At 44.0% G+C, this 20,031-nt stretch overlaps 1 protein-coding gene across 1 annotated transcript in view; it reads left to right on the forward strand.

Moving 5' to 3' along the window:
- The first annotated feature begins 668 nt into the window (after positions 1 to 668).
- Positions 669 to 20,031, forward strand: part of LOC138520648 (keratin, type I cytoskeletal 47 kDa-like) — a 34,999-nt gene continuing 15,636 nt past the window's right edge. Inside the window, exons 1-2 of the mRNA XM_069632943.1 lie at positions 669 to 1,265; positions 11,361 to 11,443. Coding sequence (XP_069489044.1) covers positions 693 to 1,265; positions 11,361 to 11,443 — 656 coding nt within the window. The 5' untranslated portion in view covers positions 669 to 692. The remainder of the gene's footprint in view (positions 1,266 to 11,360; positions 11,444 to 20,031) is intronic.

Below are 20,031 nucleotides of genomic sequence, written 5' to 3' on the forward strand. Positions count from 1 at the left end.
CTCCCCTTACCCAGGCCAGGTCCTCTGCTGCCGCTGCCGACTACCTGCTTCCCTCTCTGTGCATTCTCTGTGTGCCGCACTCTGTTGCCTTTCAGGTAGATTCTCCCGTTATAAATCCCACACATACATCGAGGTATATGACTGCAAACATGGGCACTGTGCAACGGAAAGGGCTTTCTTATCCACTTGAAAATATAACTACTTCCATCGCACAATGCTCACAGAATTATCCAATAAAATACCACACCCGATGTGTGTGTGGGTGTGTGTGTTTGTGTGAGTATGTGTGCGTGGCTGCCAGCGGGCAAGGTGGGTGAATGCAGGCGAGAAATATCTAACGGCAGAAGAACTGAAGATAAAACAAAGCAAAACATATTAGTCACCACACAACCCTTCCAAGGCATGAACGTACTCTAATGATTGTTTGGGCGCGCTCCACCCGACTCGGCACGGGCGCGTCCCGGGGCACCGAAAGTCCTCCGGTGATGGGTACAGACAATAGAGTTGCTTTTCTTCAGGGAAATCTAATTAGACCATGGTCAAAGAGATCATCAGCTGGCAAATCTTATTTTGTTGACAGAAGGGGTGGAAATGTCCCATGAAAATCCCCATTCCGTGTATATAAGGGCTGGCTCTTGAGCACAGACTCAGCCCGGCTGCCTGGCATATGTGAGCACCTCCACCTGAACATCATGTCAACTTACGTGGGGAGTACTCGGTCCATTAGAACTTCTGTGAAAGGTGGTGGTGGCGGCGCAAGTGTTGCTGGTGGCATGGTCGGCTCGGGCGGAGGATTCAGCAGTGGTTGGGGTGGAAGTCCTGGATTCCGGGTTGGAGGCGGAGGCTCTGGAGAAGGTTTTGGCAGCAGCTTGATTGGAGGGTTCGGAGGTGGCAGTGGCTTAGGCAGTGGATATGGTGGCGGTTTGGGTCAAGGCGGTGGATTTGGCGGGGGTGGTCATAGCAGTGGCGGGTTCGGTGGATACGCTGGGAGTGGTGGTCCGGGGGCAGGCTCGTGGGGAGGGGGAAGCGGCAGCTTCAGCATAGGTGATGGCCTCCTGGCCGGTGGTGAGAAGCAGACCATGCAGAACCTCAACGACCGCCTGGCCACCTACCTGGACAAGGTGCGTGCCTTAGAGGAGGCCAACACCGACCTGGAGAACAAAATTAAAGCCTGGTATGAAAAACACCGCCCTGGTGGTGCTTTGGGGGCATCCGGCTACGACTACAGCAAATACTACCCAATAATGGAAGATCTGAAAAAGCAGGTAAGTCCAGGCCCATGCCTTTGAGATCCAGCAAGCTCTAAGCAAATTGTGATTTGGAATTCCTTAATTTAGTGCATGACTGATCAGAAAATACACTATTGCCAGAAAATGAAGGTGACACCGCCACCACAAAAAAACTATTCAGATGTCCTTCCCTTTTTGGGAATATTTCTGGTACAAATAGGAAGACACACTACATTGGTTCTTGTTGAAATGGCTATCTAGTGAATCCTCTGACTCAACCCAACTAGAGATCATCAGACAGAGGGCCATTCTGGAATCCTGATGTGTGGTTATTGTAAAAGATGTGGGGTGTGTCAAGGGAAATGGAACTGTTCATGTTCACTAAATTGGCCCTCGCAGGGACTCAGCTCACAGCAACCACGAGGTCGATAGGTCAGGGAATCCAGGGTCTCCTTCGCTGGGGATACATACACCAGTAGTATTTTGGTGAGATATTTCAGAAAGGCAGGTGCCTGCTGCAGATGCAATGGGCCTGATTCATGGATTTCTTTAGCGCCGCAAAGTGACTTTGCAGCGCTACAAAGCGACTTTGCACTGCCAACAAACACCCCGATTCACAGAGCAGTGCAAAGTGTACATTTGCAGTGCATAGTAACTTTGCACTGGTGCAAAGTCGCTTTCCACTGAAACCATTTACTTTCCACCGCTCTATGAATCAGGGGGTTTGTTAGCCGTGCAAAGTGACTTTGCACCAGTGCAAAAATTCCCTGAATCAGGCCCAATGTGTTTATAAGCCAGCAAAGAAATATACATGACATGCATAGAACCACTTCCAAGCCCAGCAGGGAGGACTCACCCTACAGAGGTCTACAACATGGGTTTGAAGGGCATAACACTAATCACTGGGCCGCAATGCAAGGTAAGGCGGGCACTGTTACTGGTTAATAATAATAATACATATAATGCTAATAATAATAAAAGTAATAATAATAATAATAATAATAATAATAATAATAATAATAATTATAATAATAATGGGCAATTGCAAATACTTGCATTTGTCAGTTAAATGTGATGATGTGGAGACCTAGGGCCTGATTCATGGAACTTTCAGCACTATGCAGAGTTTGCACTGCCAACAAACTCGTTGATTGGGCCCTGGCTCATGGAGCGGCGCAAAGTGTCTTTTTGTCTTTTGGTGGCGGAAACTCACTCTGCACTGCAAAATGACGTGTTGCACCGAGCATTTAGCGCGGTTCAAAGAGTACTTTTGCAGTGCAGAGTGACTTTGTTCTGCAAAAAAACACTTTGCACCGCTCTGTGAATCAGGGCCGGTTCAACGTTTTTGTTGGCACTGCAAAGTCACTTTGGACCGTGCTAGAAGTTCCATGAATTAGGCCCCTTGTCATTAATAGGAAAAGTGCCTGCATGCTTCCTTTAGTCGCTACAAATGTGGACTACACACTGCATACATTAGCACCTACTCAAATTCCCATCTCATTTCAAAGGCATTGAGGAGCTACACATCCAAATCGGAGTGGTGGGGACAGGTACCACGTAGGCAACTCACGGAACCCACTGCTGTACCAGTCAAGCGCTGCATTGCTGCCGCCACATTTAAGACAATAATGCAAGCCATATCACCTGATTATATACAATCTGAAGGTTTTGGATGGATCAAAAACGGATAAATTACAAGATTTCTAAACAGAAAGTTTCACTGAAAAGGACTGGCATTACCTTTTGTGACTTCACATCTGTGACATCATTTCCGAAGACGGTGCTCAATGCATAGGCTAATTAACTCTTCCATGTACTCATTTGGAGTCTTCTGCACTGCCTTAAGATGCTCTTCAACAAAGACCCCACCTTGCCCAAAGCCAAGCAAGGGCACACCATTGGCAGCCATTCGGATGGCCATTGCTCAACTTTCCTTTCAGCCGTGCTGCATTCTGGGACTTGCACACCGAGATAGAGATGCTGGAATGGCAGTAGTCGCGGCACAGAGGGAGGATAGTGCAGGGTGCGTGCTTTGTGGCAAGTCTGCCAGTATTGCTTTTGCTAGTCAATATATATTGCTCGCTGCAATGGGCTGGCCCTCCAGCGCCAATGCAAATTGGTTGATAAAAAATGGCTACTAAACTTCTGGGCCTCACAGCGCTTGATGTTACATGGTGACTGGAAGATTGAAAAAGCGGTGTCCTGCTTGTAAACAACACTTCTGGCAATGATGGCTGGGCGACACCCAGTGCGTGTCCACACTTACAGGCCACACACTTCAGGCTAACCTCGCCCCTTAAGACCCTGTTGACACCATCATGGGCCTCATTACGACTCAGGCGGTAAGGGGTTTTACGACTGCGTAAACAGCGCCGACCCTTACCGCCTGAGTACGAGGTCCCTTAGCGCCATGGCGGATTTAACACCTGCTTTTAGCAGGTGTTAAAATCCATGGCGCTAAGGGACCATGGAGTTAATTACACCACCGTAATTTACGGTGGCGTAATTAACGCCTTCCCCACTCCCATTATGCCCTATGGGGCAAAAATGGGAATGGGGAGGGGTAAATGGGGATTGGGGGCTTACCGCCCCGCCAACCTCGGAATGGGGCGGTAAGTCCGCCAACCACCATGGCGTAAACGTAGTTTACGCCATGGTGGTAAAGTCACGGCCCAGGCGGTAACTTACCGCCTGGGTCGTAATGATGCCCCATGAGCGAACTCGATCCCGGCAGCTCCCTTTTGGATACACAACAGTCCAACCTGCGTTGCTTCGTGAGCTCGAGGCATGACTGCTCTGCTTTGTATTTTGCAAACACATGGAAAGCCAAGTTTGACGTGTATTTGGCACCGGATCGCAGTGCTGCCACGGCCTGTACAGAAAGTGCCAGCCACATGGTTGGGAATGGGAGACCTCGAAAATTGACAAGCAATTCCAGCTGCCCAGTGGACAGTCTTCCTTGTCAGTTTGTGCAATTATGCGGCATTGGTGCCACCTGTGCGCTGAAACTATCGCATTCCAAGAGTGCTCAGAAAGGGAGAAATGGCGTGTGAGAAGCCACACACAGCTTGCAGGTTTGGTTTGGTTATTTGCCCACCCATTGACTTCCAGGTCCATGCTAATTCCTGTGCGATTGCCGCCCAGTTCTTAACCCTCTACACTAAAAACACCTCCTCGTGGGAACTGCTTTATTCAAGCCTAAACATAAAACTTTGTATTATAAGTGCCTTTCAGTATTTTTTCAAAGCCGTCTTCTGAGAATTGATGACTTAATTGGAGCTGTCAACATGCGAATAGTCTAATAAACACATCTTAACCAGATCTCCCTTCAGCCACTCGATTTATAAACAGTATGCGTGTCCTTCACTGAAATCCTGTTACAAACAAGCATGGACAAAGCTGACAGTGTTGGTGTGTGTACACATATTAGGCATTTGCCAGGCACAGCTATTAGATGCCCAGGTACTCATGTCATTTTGCACCTGCTACCATCAATGCGCAGTTAATACTACAATGCCTGGCAATTGCCTTTCCCATGCCCACACACAATCCCAGACTGTTGGCATTGCCAATGCTTCTTTTTCAATTGTCTTGAGTGTTGTGAAACGACAAATGCATCCAATGTCCTGTCCACCATGCAGTCATTTTCCACAGTAACACTAGTGCCAAGCTCACCTGACCTTCCTTTCATCCCTGTTTGCATCAGGTATCCAGTCATGTATATCCCATCTGCTCACCGAACCATGTCTCAATCGCCCTCTCTCTGTGGTGTCTCCCAGGGTTCTGTCCTTTCTCCTTTGGTTACTGAGTATGTATAGCCCACGTGATGACTTCATAAGATTGCATCCTGCTGCAGGGTTAACTCATTAATTCAGTGCATGAATTACAAGTGGGATGTATCCAGCACTGATCTCCATAACATATTTCAAAATCAGTGTTGTCATGCCAATGCCTTCCAGTTATTCCATATGTTTAGTTCAACTTTTGCATCTATCCGACAGAATTGTATGCAACTGTAAATGCCATTAACAAAACAGAAAAATAGTTATGAGAGTTAATTTCCAAAACACACACCAAATATTAACGTTATCACTATACAACCAGTTATTCAAGGAAGATAGAAAAGAACAGCAGTAAACAGTTAGTAGCTGATTTATTTGCATGCCTATTCGTTATGTCTGCTTGCAGTTTTGTGCAGTGTACACACTGCAACATTGAACTGCTTCAACAGAAGGCATGTTGGTTACAGTGGCTCAGACAATGGCATCCTTGGAAAATGCATCCATCATTGTTACTGGAGGACTGTTTTTTACAATCAGTTTGATAGACACAATGAAATGGGCTTTCTAAATGAATAGTTGTGTAGACAAAATACAGGTTGAGAGACAAATGGCCCTTGGAGATAGATTGTGAAGCAGGACAGTCAAGAGTGACACAGGGCAGAGATTTGCAATGCAGGCGGGCAGACTTTTAATCGGGGACACATACACATAAGAGGTGTGTTTTCAGGCCACACTGATTTAAATGAGGGCTGTGGCATTGCGTATGCCTGTGGGAGGAGTGTAGAGGAGTCGTTTTATGTCGGTCTGGTAGATTTGCAGTGGTGTATCTATCCATTTGGCTTCGACACTTCCTCCCGGGATATATTAACCGGATGTTCTTGTGGTGGAGAATGGGATTGTCATTACTGGTGTTTCACCCCAGCTTCCATGGTCCTGACACACCACTGCAACATAGTCAATGAACACAACCATACGGGGCAACAGACTGGAACCCCATGTGCTTGTCAGGGCAAAAACCACTTCATAAATCACGTCCTAACTGGGAAAGAGGATCATGTGTAGCTGCTGCGGACAGTTGTGCATAGTAGAAACCTATGCCCAAGACATTCAAGAGATAATAGTCAATGATCCCTTTTGATCAAATAGATTGTGACGTTAAAGTGTGAATGCTGCCCACACGAGTACAGCATGCTCAGCATGGCTTGTGGGATATCCAGCGTAAACAGAAGCATCTCGTATTGCTTCCAGAAGATCTGATGGCCCAAAAAGAGAGGGAGCGATGAAAGAGAGTGCGCTTGTTCGAATGGAATTGAAGGGCGGAAACTGCAGTGGTGAAAGTGTACCGAGCAAAGTAGTGGGACTGTGGTCTCGGCAGCAGAGAGGGTAGGTGGAAGCCTAGTGCAACTTGTGGCCAGCTGCTGCGGTCGGGGCATTACAACAGCCTACATGATTAGTAACCAAGGCTCCTATTACAGCCACACACTGGCACAGGGACACACATGGGCAAATCCTCCATATAGATTGGTGAATATGGCCGTACAAAGTGGAGGAATGGTAAACAGAACACAATAAAAGTAGTGGAACACCGCTCCCGACCGTTCCCGCTCACTTCGATCACTGGGGACACTGTAATGGACATGTGAGGCAATATAAAACGAGCAGAGGAAAGGATGTTGCAAAGGGAATATGGAATAACAGTGATACGTGGACATAGACCCAGTGCTCCGACATGGTTCCAAGTGAGCCACCATCAGAAAGCCCTCATCATTAGTGAATCCAGGTATTCTGGAGGAGGAAAACAACACAACAAACCTAGCTCACAAAGTTGAAACTATAGACTGTTCTTAGGAAATCATTGCCCTAAGACTAAAAGACCAACGACTCTTTAAACAGCCCAAGTCTGGATGGCCTAAAAAAAAATGGTGCCCCTTTTCTATGTCTATTGTTTTAAAGTATTTAATTGCTTATGGTTTACATGAAACCTTTGCAATATGGCACAATACACATTTCTTCATCAAAACAAATGTATTCATGCCTCAACCCTTCAAAGTGACAAAACTACATTATAATAATGTATACATATCAAAAGACATGTATTACAACACAATTTAAAAAGGAGTAGAAAGACTAAAAAAAGGGACGGAAAGGCATGTTTTTACAGTAAATAACAAGCTTTCAGAAATCTCAGGGCAGCCAAAGACATTGCAGTTGAATGGCTCCCCATCATGTGTGCCCCCAAAACCTCAGAATCTACAGATGCAGGATTCCAAACGAAGTTAGCAAAGTTTAGAACTCCCAGATGGAGCAAAGCGGGGCATTTTAACAATAAGTGAGCCCCATTTCCTCCGGTGAGCAGGTCATTAGAGTATAGACAGCCGGCCACATCAAGAGGCACACCACTTCAAATACGTATGATTGCATGTGTCTGTAATACATTAAAGCGGAACCTCATGAGTGAAACTACTAAGATCAGGAATGGACGGTGTAGCAATGCAACACATGCCCTTGGTGGAAGATGGGGCTGGGCGTATGGGAGCATCTGAGGAGGAGGCAGAGGATCTTATATGGGACCTCAGCTCGGCAAGGTATCAGGACCAGCGATAAGCCGTCTAGCCGACCGACAGTGCTCCGAGCTTTTGTAGCCTCGTGAATTGGCACGCCGGCATCCAGGGTGTTAGCTTAGTCAAGGCGAGGGCTAACCAGGGCACCAAATAGTAAACGTTAGCCACATGAAGACACCAAATTACAGAAACACCGAGAAACACATAGCGCTGACAGCCCACACTTGCGCCCCATCACAGGCATACTACCTGCCTTCCCTCCAGTCATACCAGCCACCCCAAACCACACTCCCCTTATCCCACCCCTTCCCTGAAGGCCCTCTTACAGTTCCCCTGAATAAAGAGGCAGCACCAGTTGTCAAGGTGGAAGATAACATTGCAGCAGCAAGCTTTATTAAGCATCGAGCCAGGCGTTCTCGTACAGGTGTTCTGTTTCTCCACCAAACCTCAGGATTTTGCACGCGGTGTGGATCCCTAAATCCTCCACCCGCGTCAGAGCCCAGAGGACCTTGTCTGGTAGACCCTTCCCTCCCTAGTCATTCCCGCTCTACCCATGGCCATTTTCTTTTTTCTTTCTTTCTTTTTCTTTTCTTTGTTTTTTCTTTCTTTCTTTCTTTCTTTCTTTCTTTCTTTCTTTCTTTCTTTCTTTCTTTCTTTCTTTCTTTCTTTCTTTCTTTCTTTCTTTCTTTCTGTTTCATTTTCCCAAATTCTTTTATTCCCCAGTGCTTTTCATGTCCCCATTTCTTTCATTCCCCAATGCTTATCATTTCCCCATTTCTTTAACCATTCCCCAACCTTTTAATTCCCATTTCTGTTCAAATCCCCAGCCTTTCATTTACCAAACTCTTCTTATTCCCCCAAAAACATTCCCTTCCCCAATTCTGTCCTTTACCTTCCCCAATTCCTTGCGTTCCCCCATTATTTTCCAGCCACTCTCCTCTGTATTCTTAGTAGCCCAATGCTTTCTTTCCCCAACTCTGTCCATCACAAACCTTTCTCATCTCCCCAATCCTTCTTGCACAATCCTTCATTCCCCACTTCTCTCCATAACCTAAGCCTCCAACTCTTTCCATTCCGCCAATTCTTTGCATTACCCAACTCATTTCATTCCCCCAATTTTTTTCCATCCCAAATTCAACCCTCCCTATTTCTTCCATCCCCAATTCTCCATTTCCCCAAAACCTTTCCCCAATTCATTTAAATGCCCATTTATTACCAGTCACCAATTCTTTCCAGTCTTCAAATCTGTCATTACCCACTTCTTTCCATTACCCACTTAATTCCATTTCCCAAGTATTTCCGTTCCCAGTTCTTTCCATTCCTCTTCCCCCAAGCTTCATTCCCCAGTTCTTTCCTACCCCTATCCCGAATTCCTCAATTCTTCCCACTCCCATTTCCCTCTCTTCCCCTTTAGTTTTAATTTCCCTCTTAATTGATATTCCCCATTGTCTTTCATTCCCCTTCTTAAAATCTTCCCAAACCCCTGCCTGCGTTGATGGAGTCGGAACGACTTCCAAGCCCTCTACACCTCCCCTTTCCCTGGGCCTCCACTGAGTCTAGTACTCCTGGGTGTCGTTCTTTTCGAAGCTAGTGGCTGTGCTGTCTCCTTGCGGTATCTGGCAGTTCTTTCTTTTGAGACGCACCATTTAACATCTGCTGGGCAGTTCTGGAAGAAAAAGCAATTCATTACATTGTTAACAACAAACAGGGAGGGTGGGCAGGTGTCTCACAGCCATGGGAAGCAGGACCTTATGTAGGCTGCCCTTTGGCCCTGCCTCCCCACCCCTCGTCCCCATATGACATGGCTTCCCCCTTCCATATTGGAAGGGGAAGACAGGTCAGATCCCCCGTCCCCATTTGGCTGGAACAGGACTTCGTGGGCATCCCCGCTAAAGGGCGGCACCTGCCAAAAGCCGTTTGCAACGGCGCAGGCACCGAGCAAATTAATTAAAAGCTAGCTTAAGTTAACGAAATATATAAATGCCGAATATTTTGACTTTTATCATTTAGCAAATATCCTGCTGGGCTTTAACTATTAAATATGTGAGCATGTTTTTCACAGTTTCAATTACACTTTCCATATCCTACCAAAGTAGCTCTGCACAAAAGCAAGAATAACAAAACCCGAAATGCTGGTAAACACACTGAACCTGTCTCTGAAAAGACATTTCTTCTTGCAAGCAACATTGTGCCCGATTCTCAGAGCATTTTCCTATGGGATTGTGTCATTATAAAACGCTTCTGTGAATTAGGCCCATCGTGTTTGTACATAATGGACTAAAAGCACATTGTATTTTACCAAAGAGCTTATGCCAGAGCCACAACAGCTTCTGGGTAATTGCTGCTTTTTAGCGTAAAGACATTACCATTGCAATCTATTTCAGAGGATGGCTACAAGCAAGTAACTGTATCCTCCAGAAATGGACCGCCACATCTTTTCTCGAATTAAATCAATGGCAAGGGTTAAACGGCTTTTGGATTCTACAGCTAAAATAATGGATATGAAGCCGCATAAAAGCTCTCATTCCTTTCAGTTAAACCTTACCACAATGCCATCAGTCTTTCCTTTGACGACATTGTGCTCTTTTCTGCTCTGCAACCACCCTTCTCAACACTCTGGAACTTATGTTGCACTGTGATCATTCACTATCATTCCATTTCTTTACATTCCTGCATTTACATATTTGTGCATTTGTCACAATGCATTTGTATCCTTTGTTTTATTTTTTTTAAAAAATGGGGCAAACACCATACAGCCCTCCCTTTAGTATTTTTCTCTCCCTCCTTTCACTTTTGTACATGATAATTGTTCCCTGCAGAAATGGGCAGAACGGATGTAATTACACACAAGCAAATGTGCTGAGGCAAATGCATGAGGAAGCAAATACATGCATGTAAAGGCATGTTGACCTCTGCTCCGCGAGGCAGGTTCTCCCGCCCCAGAGTTTCTAACTCATGGTTTCACTTTTAGTTTCCATGTTGGATTCTAGCCTTGGCCAACAGCGACCAACATTCATTATCACTTACCCTTTCTGGGCTTTCATTCGTTGCCTTCAGTCCTCTTTAATCATGTTGTACAGAAACACCAATACAACTATCTGACACTAGCACAGTGTTTGACGATGCGAGCAGAGAGGCCAGAAAATGAATGAGCACGAGTGATTCTGAAGCATATTAAGTGGACTTGACAGCTGTGGGCAATGTGAGGGCACTTTTCTCTCTATGAGTATGCAAGGTCCCTGTGCTCAGTATACCCTATACAAATATAAACCTTATACGGTCACCTGCTCTCTATTAGACATAGGTGTGTATATGGCACCAGTCCAGTGTATCTGTCTGACAGACTTTGCTGGCAGCATACGGACTTTGCTGGCAGACTATGGTTTCTCAGAGGTCCCTTCCTTGTGCTGCACCAAACTGTTGGAATGCACGTCCACCCGATCTGAGAGCATGTCGTTCTTTTGGTTGTTTTAAGCGTGGTCTAAAATGGTTCTGTTTTGCTGACTGTCCCTAGCCTCTCTCGCTTTTCTGGCCCCGTGGCTGGATGTGTATGCCTTCTTCTGTGTTAGCGTCCCCATGCGAGAGAAGTTCTGCATGGAGAATCAATCGGTATGATAGTTGTAGCGATAAGTGGGAGAGGAGCGAGCGAGATTGTATAATGGGTGAGTGGCCAAGTGGATGATTTATCGATCGGAACAAACGAGTTGAGAGAGAGACCGAGAAGGAGGATGGAGCAGTAGCCAGGGCAACAACCAATGAATTAATAGAACAGCCTTCGTGTCTTCCAGATCATCGCTACGACCATCGACAACGCAAGTGTCGTCCTGCAAATCGACAATGCCAGGCTGGCTGCTGATGACTTCAGACTCAAGTGAGTTGACTTGCCTCGTGCAGTTGTAAGAAATGGTCTGTTAGAAGAGGGCTGCCACTCAAGGTTGGCACACTCATGTATTCCTCTCTAGACAAAGTGTTATGTTGGCACTCCCTTGCTTACAGTGTCACTGTTCACAAAGGTTCTTGAAACCTTCTGGTTGTAGGTAAATACACATATGAGTCCACCTGGGGCAGAGAAAAAGGATCTATGGTACTCGAGTGTGGGAGCAAACAGCCAAAATTGCAGAGGTCTCTGTGTTGTAACAGTTTATTGAAAAGCTACCCTCAATGTGGGAAGTTCCTTCCCTCCCCACATAAGTGGTTATGCAAAAAACTGTTTAACAGATTCTTTTTTTAGCCCTATCTCAGACACATATCATGCCCCTTGGATCCCACTCCCCTGAGCCAACAATGAGCCAAGAACCAGGCCAGTGTAGGGAAATATATTGGTACTTATTTAAATTAAAAGTAATAGAAATTTACACAAGAATGTCAAAAAACAATGTATCCGTGGAACAACACAATCAACTTCTCTCAGCATAAATAAATCACAAAAGTAAATTAAAAAGAACACAATCACAATTCATCACTTCAGCAATTTTCACTTCACAAAATAATTACACTGATAAATAACAAAGGCAGTCATCATGTGATGTTGTGCGATTTTGATTTTCCTACTGCCTTAAAAGCCTAGCAGTAGGATTTCAAGATTGGTAATTTTGATTTTGACCATACTTTTGGTTTAAAATAAACACAGTGTGATTTATCGGTTTGTTTTTCAGGCCCACACTTGTTTTGGTCTATGTTGCAAAGTCAGACAGAAAAATTGGAATGCTTTGGGGAATTTTGGATTTGAGACCCCCCTTTCGGAAAGGCCTGTGTTGGCGAAGCTGGATACAAAGGTTGAACCAATTTAAGAACACAGGCACACCTGTTCCATAAAGAAGTCGGGGTCAGCTGGAAAACAAGGATTAACCAATTAATTTATAGGTTATAGTTTTCAGCACACACTGGGAAGTGGCTTTGTTAATTTAGAATTTTAACAAAATGCACCCCGTAGTTTAGATACTACTCATATGTCGATGATCTGAAGATCCTGGTCCTGCTTGACCTTACCAGGGCCGATACGGCGTCTCGGCTTCGGAGCTGCTTGGAAGATCTTGGCACCTGTATGGCAAATAATTAGCTAAACGTCAATGGATCTAAAACGGAGCTACTGGTGGTAGGCACCTCTAGCCCCCACTCTTTTTGGACCTCATAGTTCTGGCCTACCTCATTGGGCACTTGCCCTATGCCAGCAACTTCAGTCAAAAATATGGGTGACCTGCTCTCAACCTCCCTCTCCATGGCACCCCAAGTGGCTTCTGTATGTAAGTCTGAGCACTTTAAATTACGGATTCTACGTACGGTGCTCTCCTTCATTCCAACTAAACATCATACTTCCGTGGTGGCGGCTTTGGTTCTGAGCACCACAGATTACTGCAACTCTCTTTACTTGGGTCAGCCGAGCTACCTCATTAAGCGCCTTCAACTGCTTCAATTGCCCTGTGTAAATCTCTGTGGCTGGTACATTGCGCCTTTTACAATCAGGGCGCCGAATATATACAGGAAAAATTCTCCCGTTATGTGCCATCTCGGCCTCTGCACTCTCAGTCGGCTTTACTGATCGCTGTTCCTCTAGTAAGACTGTCCCAGATTGGCGGCCGCGCTTTCTCCGTGATGGCCTCAATAACCTGGAACAGACTTCCTCTGTATCTCTGTGCCAGCAACAATCATCTGGCTTTCTGCCGTGCCCTAAAGAGCAATTTGTTTTAGATCTCTCTGCTGCTGCACCTTTTACCCTTCTCAGCGCCAAGATACCTTCGGGTGAACGTGCGCTTTAGAAATGTATTTAACATAACGTAGTGTTCTTCCAAATGGGGAATTAATTCAATTAATATTTTTGGTTAATTAGGCTAAGGATCTACACAGTTTTGCCCACCTGCCCACTATAAAGGGAAGGGATTCAAGGCAAGCAGACTGCCCCACCTTTTGGTTTCCCAGGGCTCAGTTCTACATGTTATGTCATGTTATCAGAATTTCTAGAGTACATGTCCGCCAAAGGTATCATGGCGCTGGCAGTTAAGGCATGTCAAAGGGAGCCACAGTCCACAAGATAGTCCACAGTGGTGCAGAGGGCAGCAGGCAGGGCATTCCATGCTTTGGCGGTGGCCACCGAGAAAGCCCGTCTGCCAAGACGAGAGAGTCTAACTTGGGGCGCTGCCACTACGTAGACTGACTGAGAATGAAGGCAACGAGATGGCACATATTGTAACACATTTTATTGAAGATATTCTGCCCCTATGCCAGGGAAAGCACGGTGGACAAGACAGAGTGACTTAAACAAAACCCGCTGCTCCACTGGAAGCCAGAGGAGCTGTCTGAGCAGAGGGGTCATGTGTGCCCCATAGGAGGGGCACAACACAACCCTGGTAGCTGCGTTCTGCAGAAGCTTGTATAGCAAGCCTCTGTTTAAGGTTCAGGAAAGCCAGCTGCATCTCAGGACACTCTGGAAAGATAGGGCAGGGTGGTCACTCAATTCCCAAATATGGCCTCCCGCTCTCCACCATAGGACCCAGTCAGCTTTGAGGCCTTCCTAGAAATCGACAGCTGCACCCAGATGCACTCTCAGCAATCTCCTCTGGTGTCTCCTTACAGCTGTCAAATGGCAAGTTTAAGTAGCATTCCTGATGGTCTGGCTCTTCACTCTGTCTGTCCCTGGGTGTCTCCTTTTTTCTGTCTGTCCCCTGTCCTAGTGCAGGTCCCCCGTATATATCAGCGATGACACGAACAATTTTACAATCACGGGGAACTGCCCTGCAATAATCCCTGCCACTATGATTGGACAGTTAATCTTATATCTCCTCCCAAACCCAGCCTCCAAGTCAGGATTGGGTAAGGGGCCTGGAGCAACATATGGCAATTCCCATTTGTCATCGCCTCTTTGTTCTCCTTTCAAACTTTTGGCAAAATGTGTTATGTATTACAACTTCATAATTTTACTAGCAAATGCCATACTAAACATATTATCGGATTCAGCTAGTCATGGAGAATTAGATAAGCTAACCACCAAATCCATACCATATAGCATGGCCATGTGGCACCTTTCTGCCATGTCCATAAAAAGCACAACAGTTAAGAATATCTAAGTTATTAAGCAAATCCCTAATGTAATGTTCCTCCTGCTCACCAACTCTCACATTTGGAGCATACTCAGATCAGCCAGAAACTTAGTTTAACTGGCCATTACAGTTCCCAAAGTCACAGGTAGATGCATCTTACATCACCAACATTGCCTGGAAAGTACATTAAAAAACGGTACACAATTAAATCAATCAGCATTATGGTTGCTGAGAAAAAGGCCTAAATGATAATAGTGCTTTTCAATTAATTGTGAATCTTCATGGGGGCAAATGGCAATTGTTGTCTTCCGGTTATTTGTTTTCACAGGGTAAGCCTCTACCTTTACCAGTCTCCTCTGTGTTGGAAGCTGCTCTTTGAAGTGGGTGCCCCTATTTTCACACATGTTAGTCATGCTGCAGCCAAGGGGTAATTTTTCTTGAAGTCAATGCTTGTGGAGCCATCAGGTCTGGAGAACACTGAATTTTGACATCTTTAGCAGAACATTTTCTATTGTGGCTTCCAGGCTGGAAGTTGGAGATTTCCTTGTGAAGCTTTGCCCATAACCAGCAAAAGGGTCTGCATTGGGCTGACATTTTCCATGAAGACAAAGTGGCTCTTCAAATGTCACTGGAGTTTTGTAAGTGAAACATAATATGCATTGCTTTTGGTCAAGCTGCACATCATGTTTTGTTTTCCTGAAATTTTTCTGTGATCAATGATATTTTTTTCACTTTTCCTTTTTAAAACCGTTTTTATTTTCACACACCTATGCAGGCCGTTTTTATTTTCAATGTGCACGAATCCTGTTTTCTATGTCACATGGATCTTTGATTCCTCCTTCTTTTGTAATTAAAATGCTGCTTAGCCATTGGTAATGAGATGTATTCCCCTGTCCACACTGCTCTTTAATTTTACTTGAAAAACAACATCAAAGGCCAGGCCATTTTTGCTTCAGTGTTTACAATCTTGCTATTTATGTGAAAGGGACTTCTTTTTGGGGCCTTTAAATGCACCCCACATGTCCCACAAGAGGATACCCAGGCATCTACTTCACATCCTAAAAGCAAAGTCAATGTTTAATTTCATTCACTATCCATCCAAATAAAGTACAATGTTGTGTTAGTCGATTGTTAATTTCTGACATACATTAAAGCAGTACAAGGTAACATATTGTATGGTCCCTCTGTGTTAACATTAGCATGCCCACCAAAATGGATATTTATTTTGTAAAATGGTGTGTTGTGGTAGTAATTAAGTATATAGACCTATCGGTATAACCAGAATGAAACCAGCACACATGTGCTCACATCACAGACATAATATATTAACAAGCTCATGACATTGCAGTTAGGGATACCATGAAACGATTTGATAACTTACATCTGAATAGTTCCCCAAACAGAACATCCAACTAACCCTACAAAAAAGAAAGGAAGGCACATTTATTTGCAAATATCACTGCATACACACACAGACAAATACACACCACTATATGCATACACATTCATGCAGCTCTCTCTCGCTCTATCTCTCTCTCTCTCTATATCTCTTTTTATATACATACAAATATTACACAGCATGCGGTAGCCGCCGTGTAGTTATGGTTACGTTGCTCAACCCATAGTAAGAGCACTTTTTTTTTGGCTGGCTTATAACTTTGCCCCCTCCTGGACGAATCCTCACAAAACATAGCAGCACAAGTATATGGCCCTGTGAGATTGATTTTGCAAAGTTTGGTGAGGTTTCGTCAGTGGGCCCAAAGTTATAGGAGTAGTCCCAAAATGTGTGTTTTTTTTCAAAGACACAATGGAAAAAAAATTGCTGACGCCTACAGCCCAAACTGCTGGACGAATGTTCACCAAATTTGCGGCAGGAGCTACGGATTGTTCCGGAACACGTGCTTTTGTAAATTTGGGCCCTCATTCGTGGAATTATTTGCATGTAAAACAGGGATCTGTGTGCCATTCTTCCTGCACATCCCTGTTTGATGAATGGGGATTTGCGTCAGAATGGCATGCAAATCCCTGTTTTACATGCAAATAATTCCATGAATCAGGGCCCTGGTGTAAAACGTTCAGTATTTAAAAAAAATGTAATGGCCAAAAAGTAGGTAAAAAATAATTTGTGATTTCTGGATCCGGTCTGTGGACTCACTTCCCTGTTCAGTCCAAAGACAGACCTCCGATTTGTCAAGAAAGTGGCTTGATGTCCACGGACATCAGACGCGCTGGCCGATTGGATGGTGAAAAGCGTGAGGTACGTCATATTTTTGGGAAACGCCCGCCATGTTGGATGCGCAGAGACCGTTGTCCGCGAACATTGCGGGAAAAACATACTAAAAAACACAACATTGCACTTGTCAAACTAATGAAACAATCTCCGGGGAGTTGAGCAGTGATGAGGATGGGATGGGATATGGCATAACAATTAAAAAAATGGATTGCTTTTCATCTCTGATGTCCGCAAGTGGTTTGGGGACAGCCCTGTAATGTTTGTGAACATCTCCGATGTTCGGGGGCATCCATACATATTTTTGGATTACTTTAATTTTTTTATTGTGAATTAGTTTAATACAATAAAACTTTTTCCTTATGTCAACATCTCTAGTTTTTTGTTCTCGTCCTTTATCCAATTTTCTAATTCACTCTCTATTTCAAGCTTATCAGTTGCTCATTTCTGTGAGTGTTCATTATTGTTCATTATTTTTTCTAGCAGGTTTATTCCTGCACAAGTTAGTTTTGTTTGTACACTTTTTATACAGACTGTGCATACAGTGTCCACCTACGACACATGCACCTACGACACATGCTTTTATGACACACCCTTCTACCATACACACCCTTATGAAACAAACCACACACTCTTACAACAGACACTGTAATGACACACACTCCTATGATGCATGCTCTTATGGTACATGCTCCTATAACAAGTGCTACTACAAAAGACACTCCTATTATACATGTTCCTGTGACACACCCACTTACTTGACATGTGCCTATAGCACAAAATATGTGGACATACAACACATGCTCTCACATGCACCTAAGACACATACACCGGAGGCACATGCACCTATCACACTTTCATCTACCATACTTGCTTCTACCACACACGATCCTTCCACAGACACTCATACTACACACACTCTTATGAACCACTCTTCCAACCCACACTCTAATGACACACACTCCGACATGTGCCCGTTTGATACATGCTTCTATAACACATGCTCCCAAAACACACACTCCTGTAATACATGTTCCTGAAATAAGCTACTGCTCATTCATTTACTACATATAACATGTGGACGTATGGCACATTCTCTTTCCACACATGCTCCAATCACACACACTTTTACGACACACATTCTTACGATGCACACTTACCACACAATCTTACAACTTATTCTTATGACACACACTCCTACAACACATGCTTCAATGACACATGCAGTTTCAAGACATGCCCCTACTACACACACATGCTCCTGTGACACATGCTCCTACGACATGCAATCCTAAAACACAGGGTCCTATGACACAAGCTCTTACAACACATACTCCTATTACACGTGCACATATGACACATAACATTTGGACACACGACATGTGTTCTCACAAACACCAAGGGCGCAGGCATTTGTGACACATGCGCCTACAATACATGCTCCTAGCAGACATGATTCTATGACACAAGCTCCTACCACACACCACCCTCTTATGATCAGTGGTCGAAGTGAGCGGGAGTGGTCGGGAGCGGTGCACCTCTGCTTTTTTTAATTAAGTTTTACTGTTCCTATACTTTTATTTTAAAAGAAACTGTTCCGGAATGGTTTTGTTTTAAAATAAAAGTGTAGGAAGAAGTTGAAACTTACACTGTCAGTACACTGCACTGAACGCTCCCTTAAAAAGCAGGTGAATGGGTTTGGGGGTTTGTATTGTGTGTGGGAGGGGGCGTGATGATGGGGTTTGTGGGGAGGGGGTGCAGGCCAGCAGGGAACATAGTTTCACTACTTCTTTTCGTACACTTCGACCCCTGCCTATGATACACACTTACCACATACTCTTATGACACACACTTTAATGACACACTCCTACGACACATACTCCTCTGACATGTGATACAATAACATGTGCTCCTACAACACATGCTCCTATAACACACACTCCTACTACACATGCTGCTACAAGACACACAACACACAATTATATGACACACATTCTTACAACACAGAAATGTACAACACTTACAACATACAGACTTATGCCACATGCTGTTATGCAATATGCCCTTATCTCTCTCTCACACACACACACACACACACACACACACACACACACACACACTTATAGTACATAATCTTACAACACAGGCTAGTATTACAACAAACACTCAGAAGCAATAATCATGTGACTGAAAAATTAAAGTTGAAATTATTAGAGTTAAGATTGAACCAAAAAAATGTAACATTTACAAACATTAGAAATAATAAAGTTAAGGTAACAACATAATACACGTCATTAATACATTAAAAACATATATTACATTAAAATCAAATATGATGGTAATATTACATTCATTTTTATAAACTTTAAGTTTTTGTTCATTTAACCTCATCCTTTATGTCATTATTCTAGTCATACACTGTGCAACAGGGGCACATAGTTAAGGTGGACTTGCTTGAAATGTGATTGCTGAATGTCAGGATTTTTGTTGCATTAAATCTAATCACCTTAATTCTCTCTTAACCAAGGGTATTTTCACTTAACACACACATCTCTCTCTCTCTTGCCTCTCTCTCTCTCTCTCTCTCTCTCTCTCTCTCTCTCTCTCTCTCTCTCTCTCTCTCTATATATATATATATATATATATATATATATTTATATATATAGCTCTATATGTATCTCTCTCTCTCTCTCTCTCTCTCTCTATATATATATATATATATATTCGCAAAAAAAATACTTTGTTAAGGGTTAAGGGGACGTTATGGTTAAGTTGCGCTACTAAAAACCTGTGATATTCACTAAAAGTTTTTTTACAAATGTGACATAATACAAAAGTCTCATTATGGTTCAAAGTACATATGGCACTGAAGAAAAACGAAGGGGCTGCACATGTGATGTCATCAGTGATGTCATCAATGACATTTGTGATATCATCTTTGATGTCCTGGGTGTTACTGTTAGCAGTGCACAGTGCTGCAGGGAGTTATGGTTGCTTAGCGTACCATAACTGGTGAATTGCAAGGGTTTTTCGGTTTTACTTTGAACCCTAATGAGACTTTTGCGTTTGTAAAAAACTTTTAGTGAATTTCACAGGTTTTTAGTAGCACAACTTTACCATAACGTCCCCTTAACAACGTTTTTTTTTTTGTGTGAATTGTATGGGTATTTAGTAGGACAATTTAAGTGTAAGGTC

Source organism: Ambystoma mexicanum, chromosome 13 (genome assembly GCF_040938575.1).
Source record: "Ambystoma mexicanum isolate Mex_15411 chromosome 13, UKY_AmexF1_1, whole genome shotgun sequence".
Taxonomy (NCBI): Eukaryota; Metazoa; Chordata; class Amphibia; order Caudata; family Ambystomatidae; genus Ambystoma; species Ambystoma mexicanum.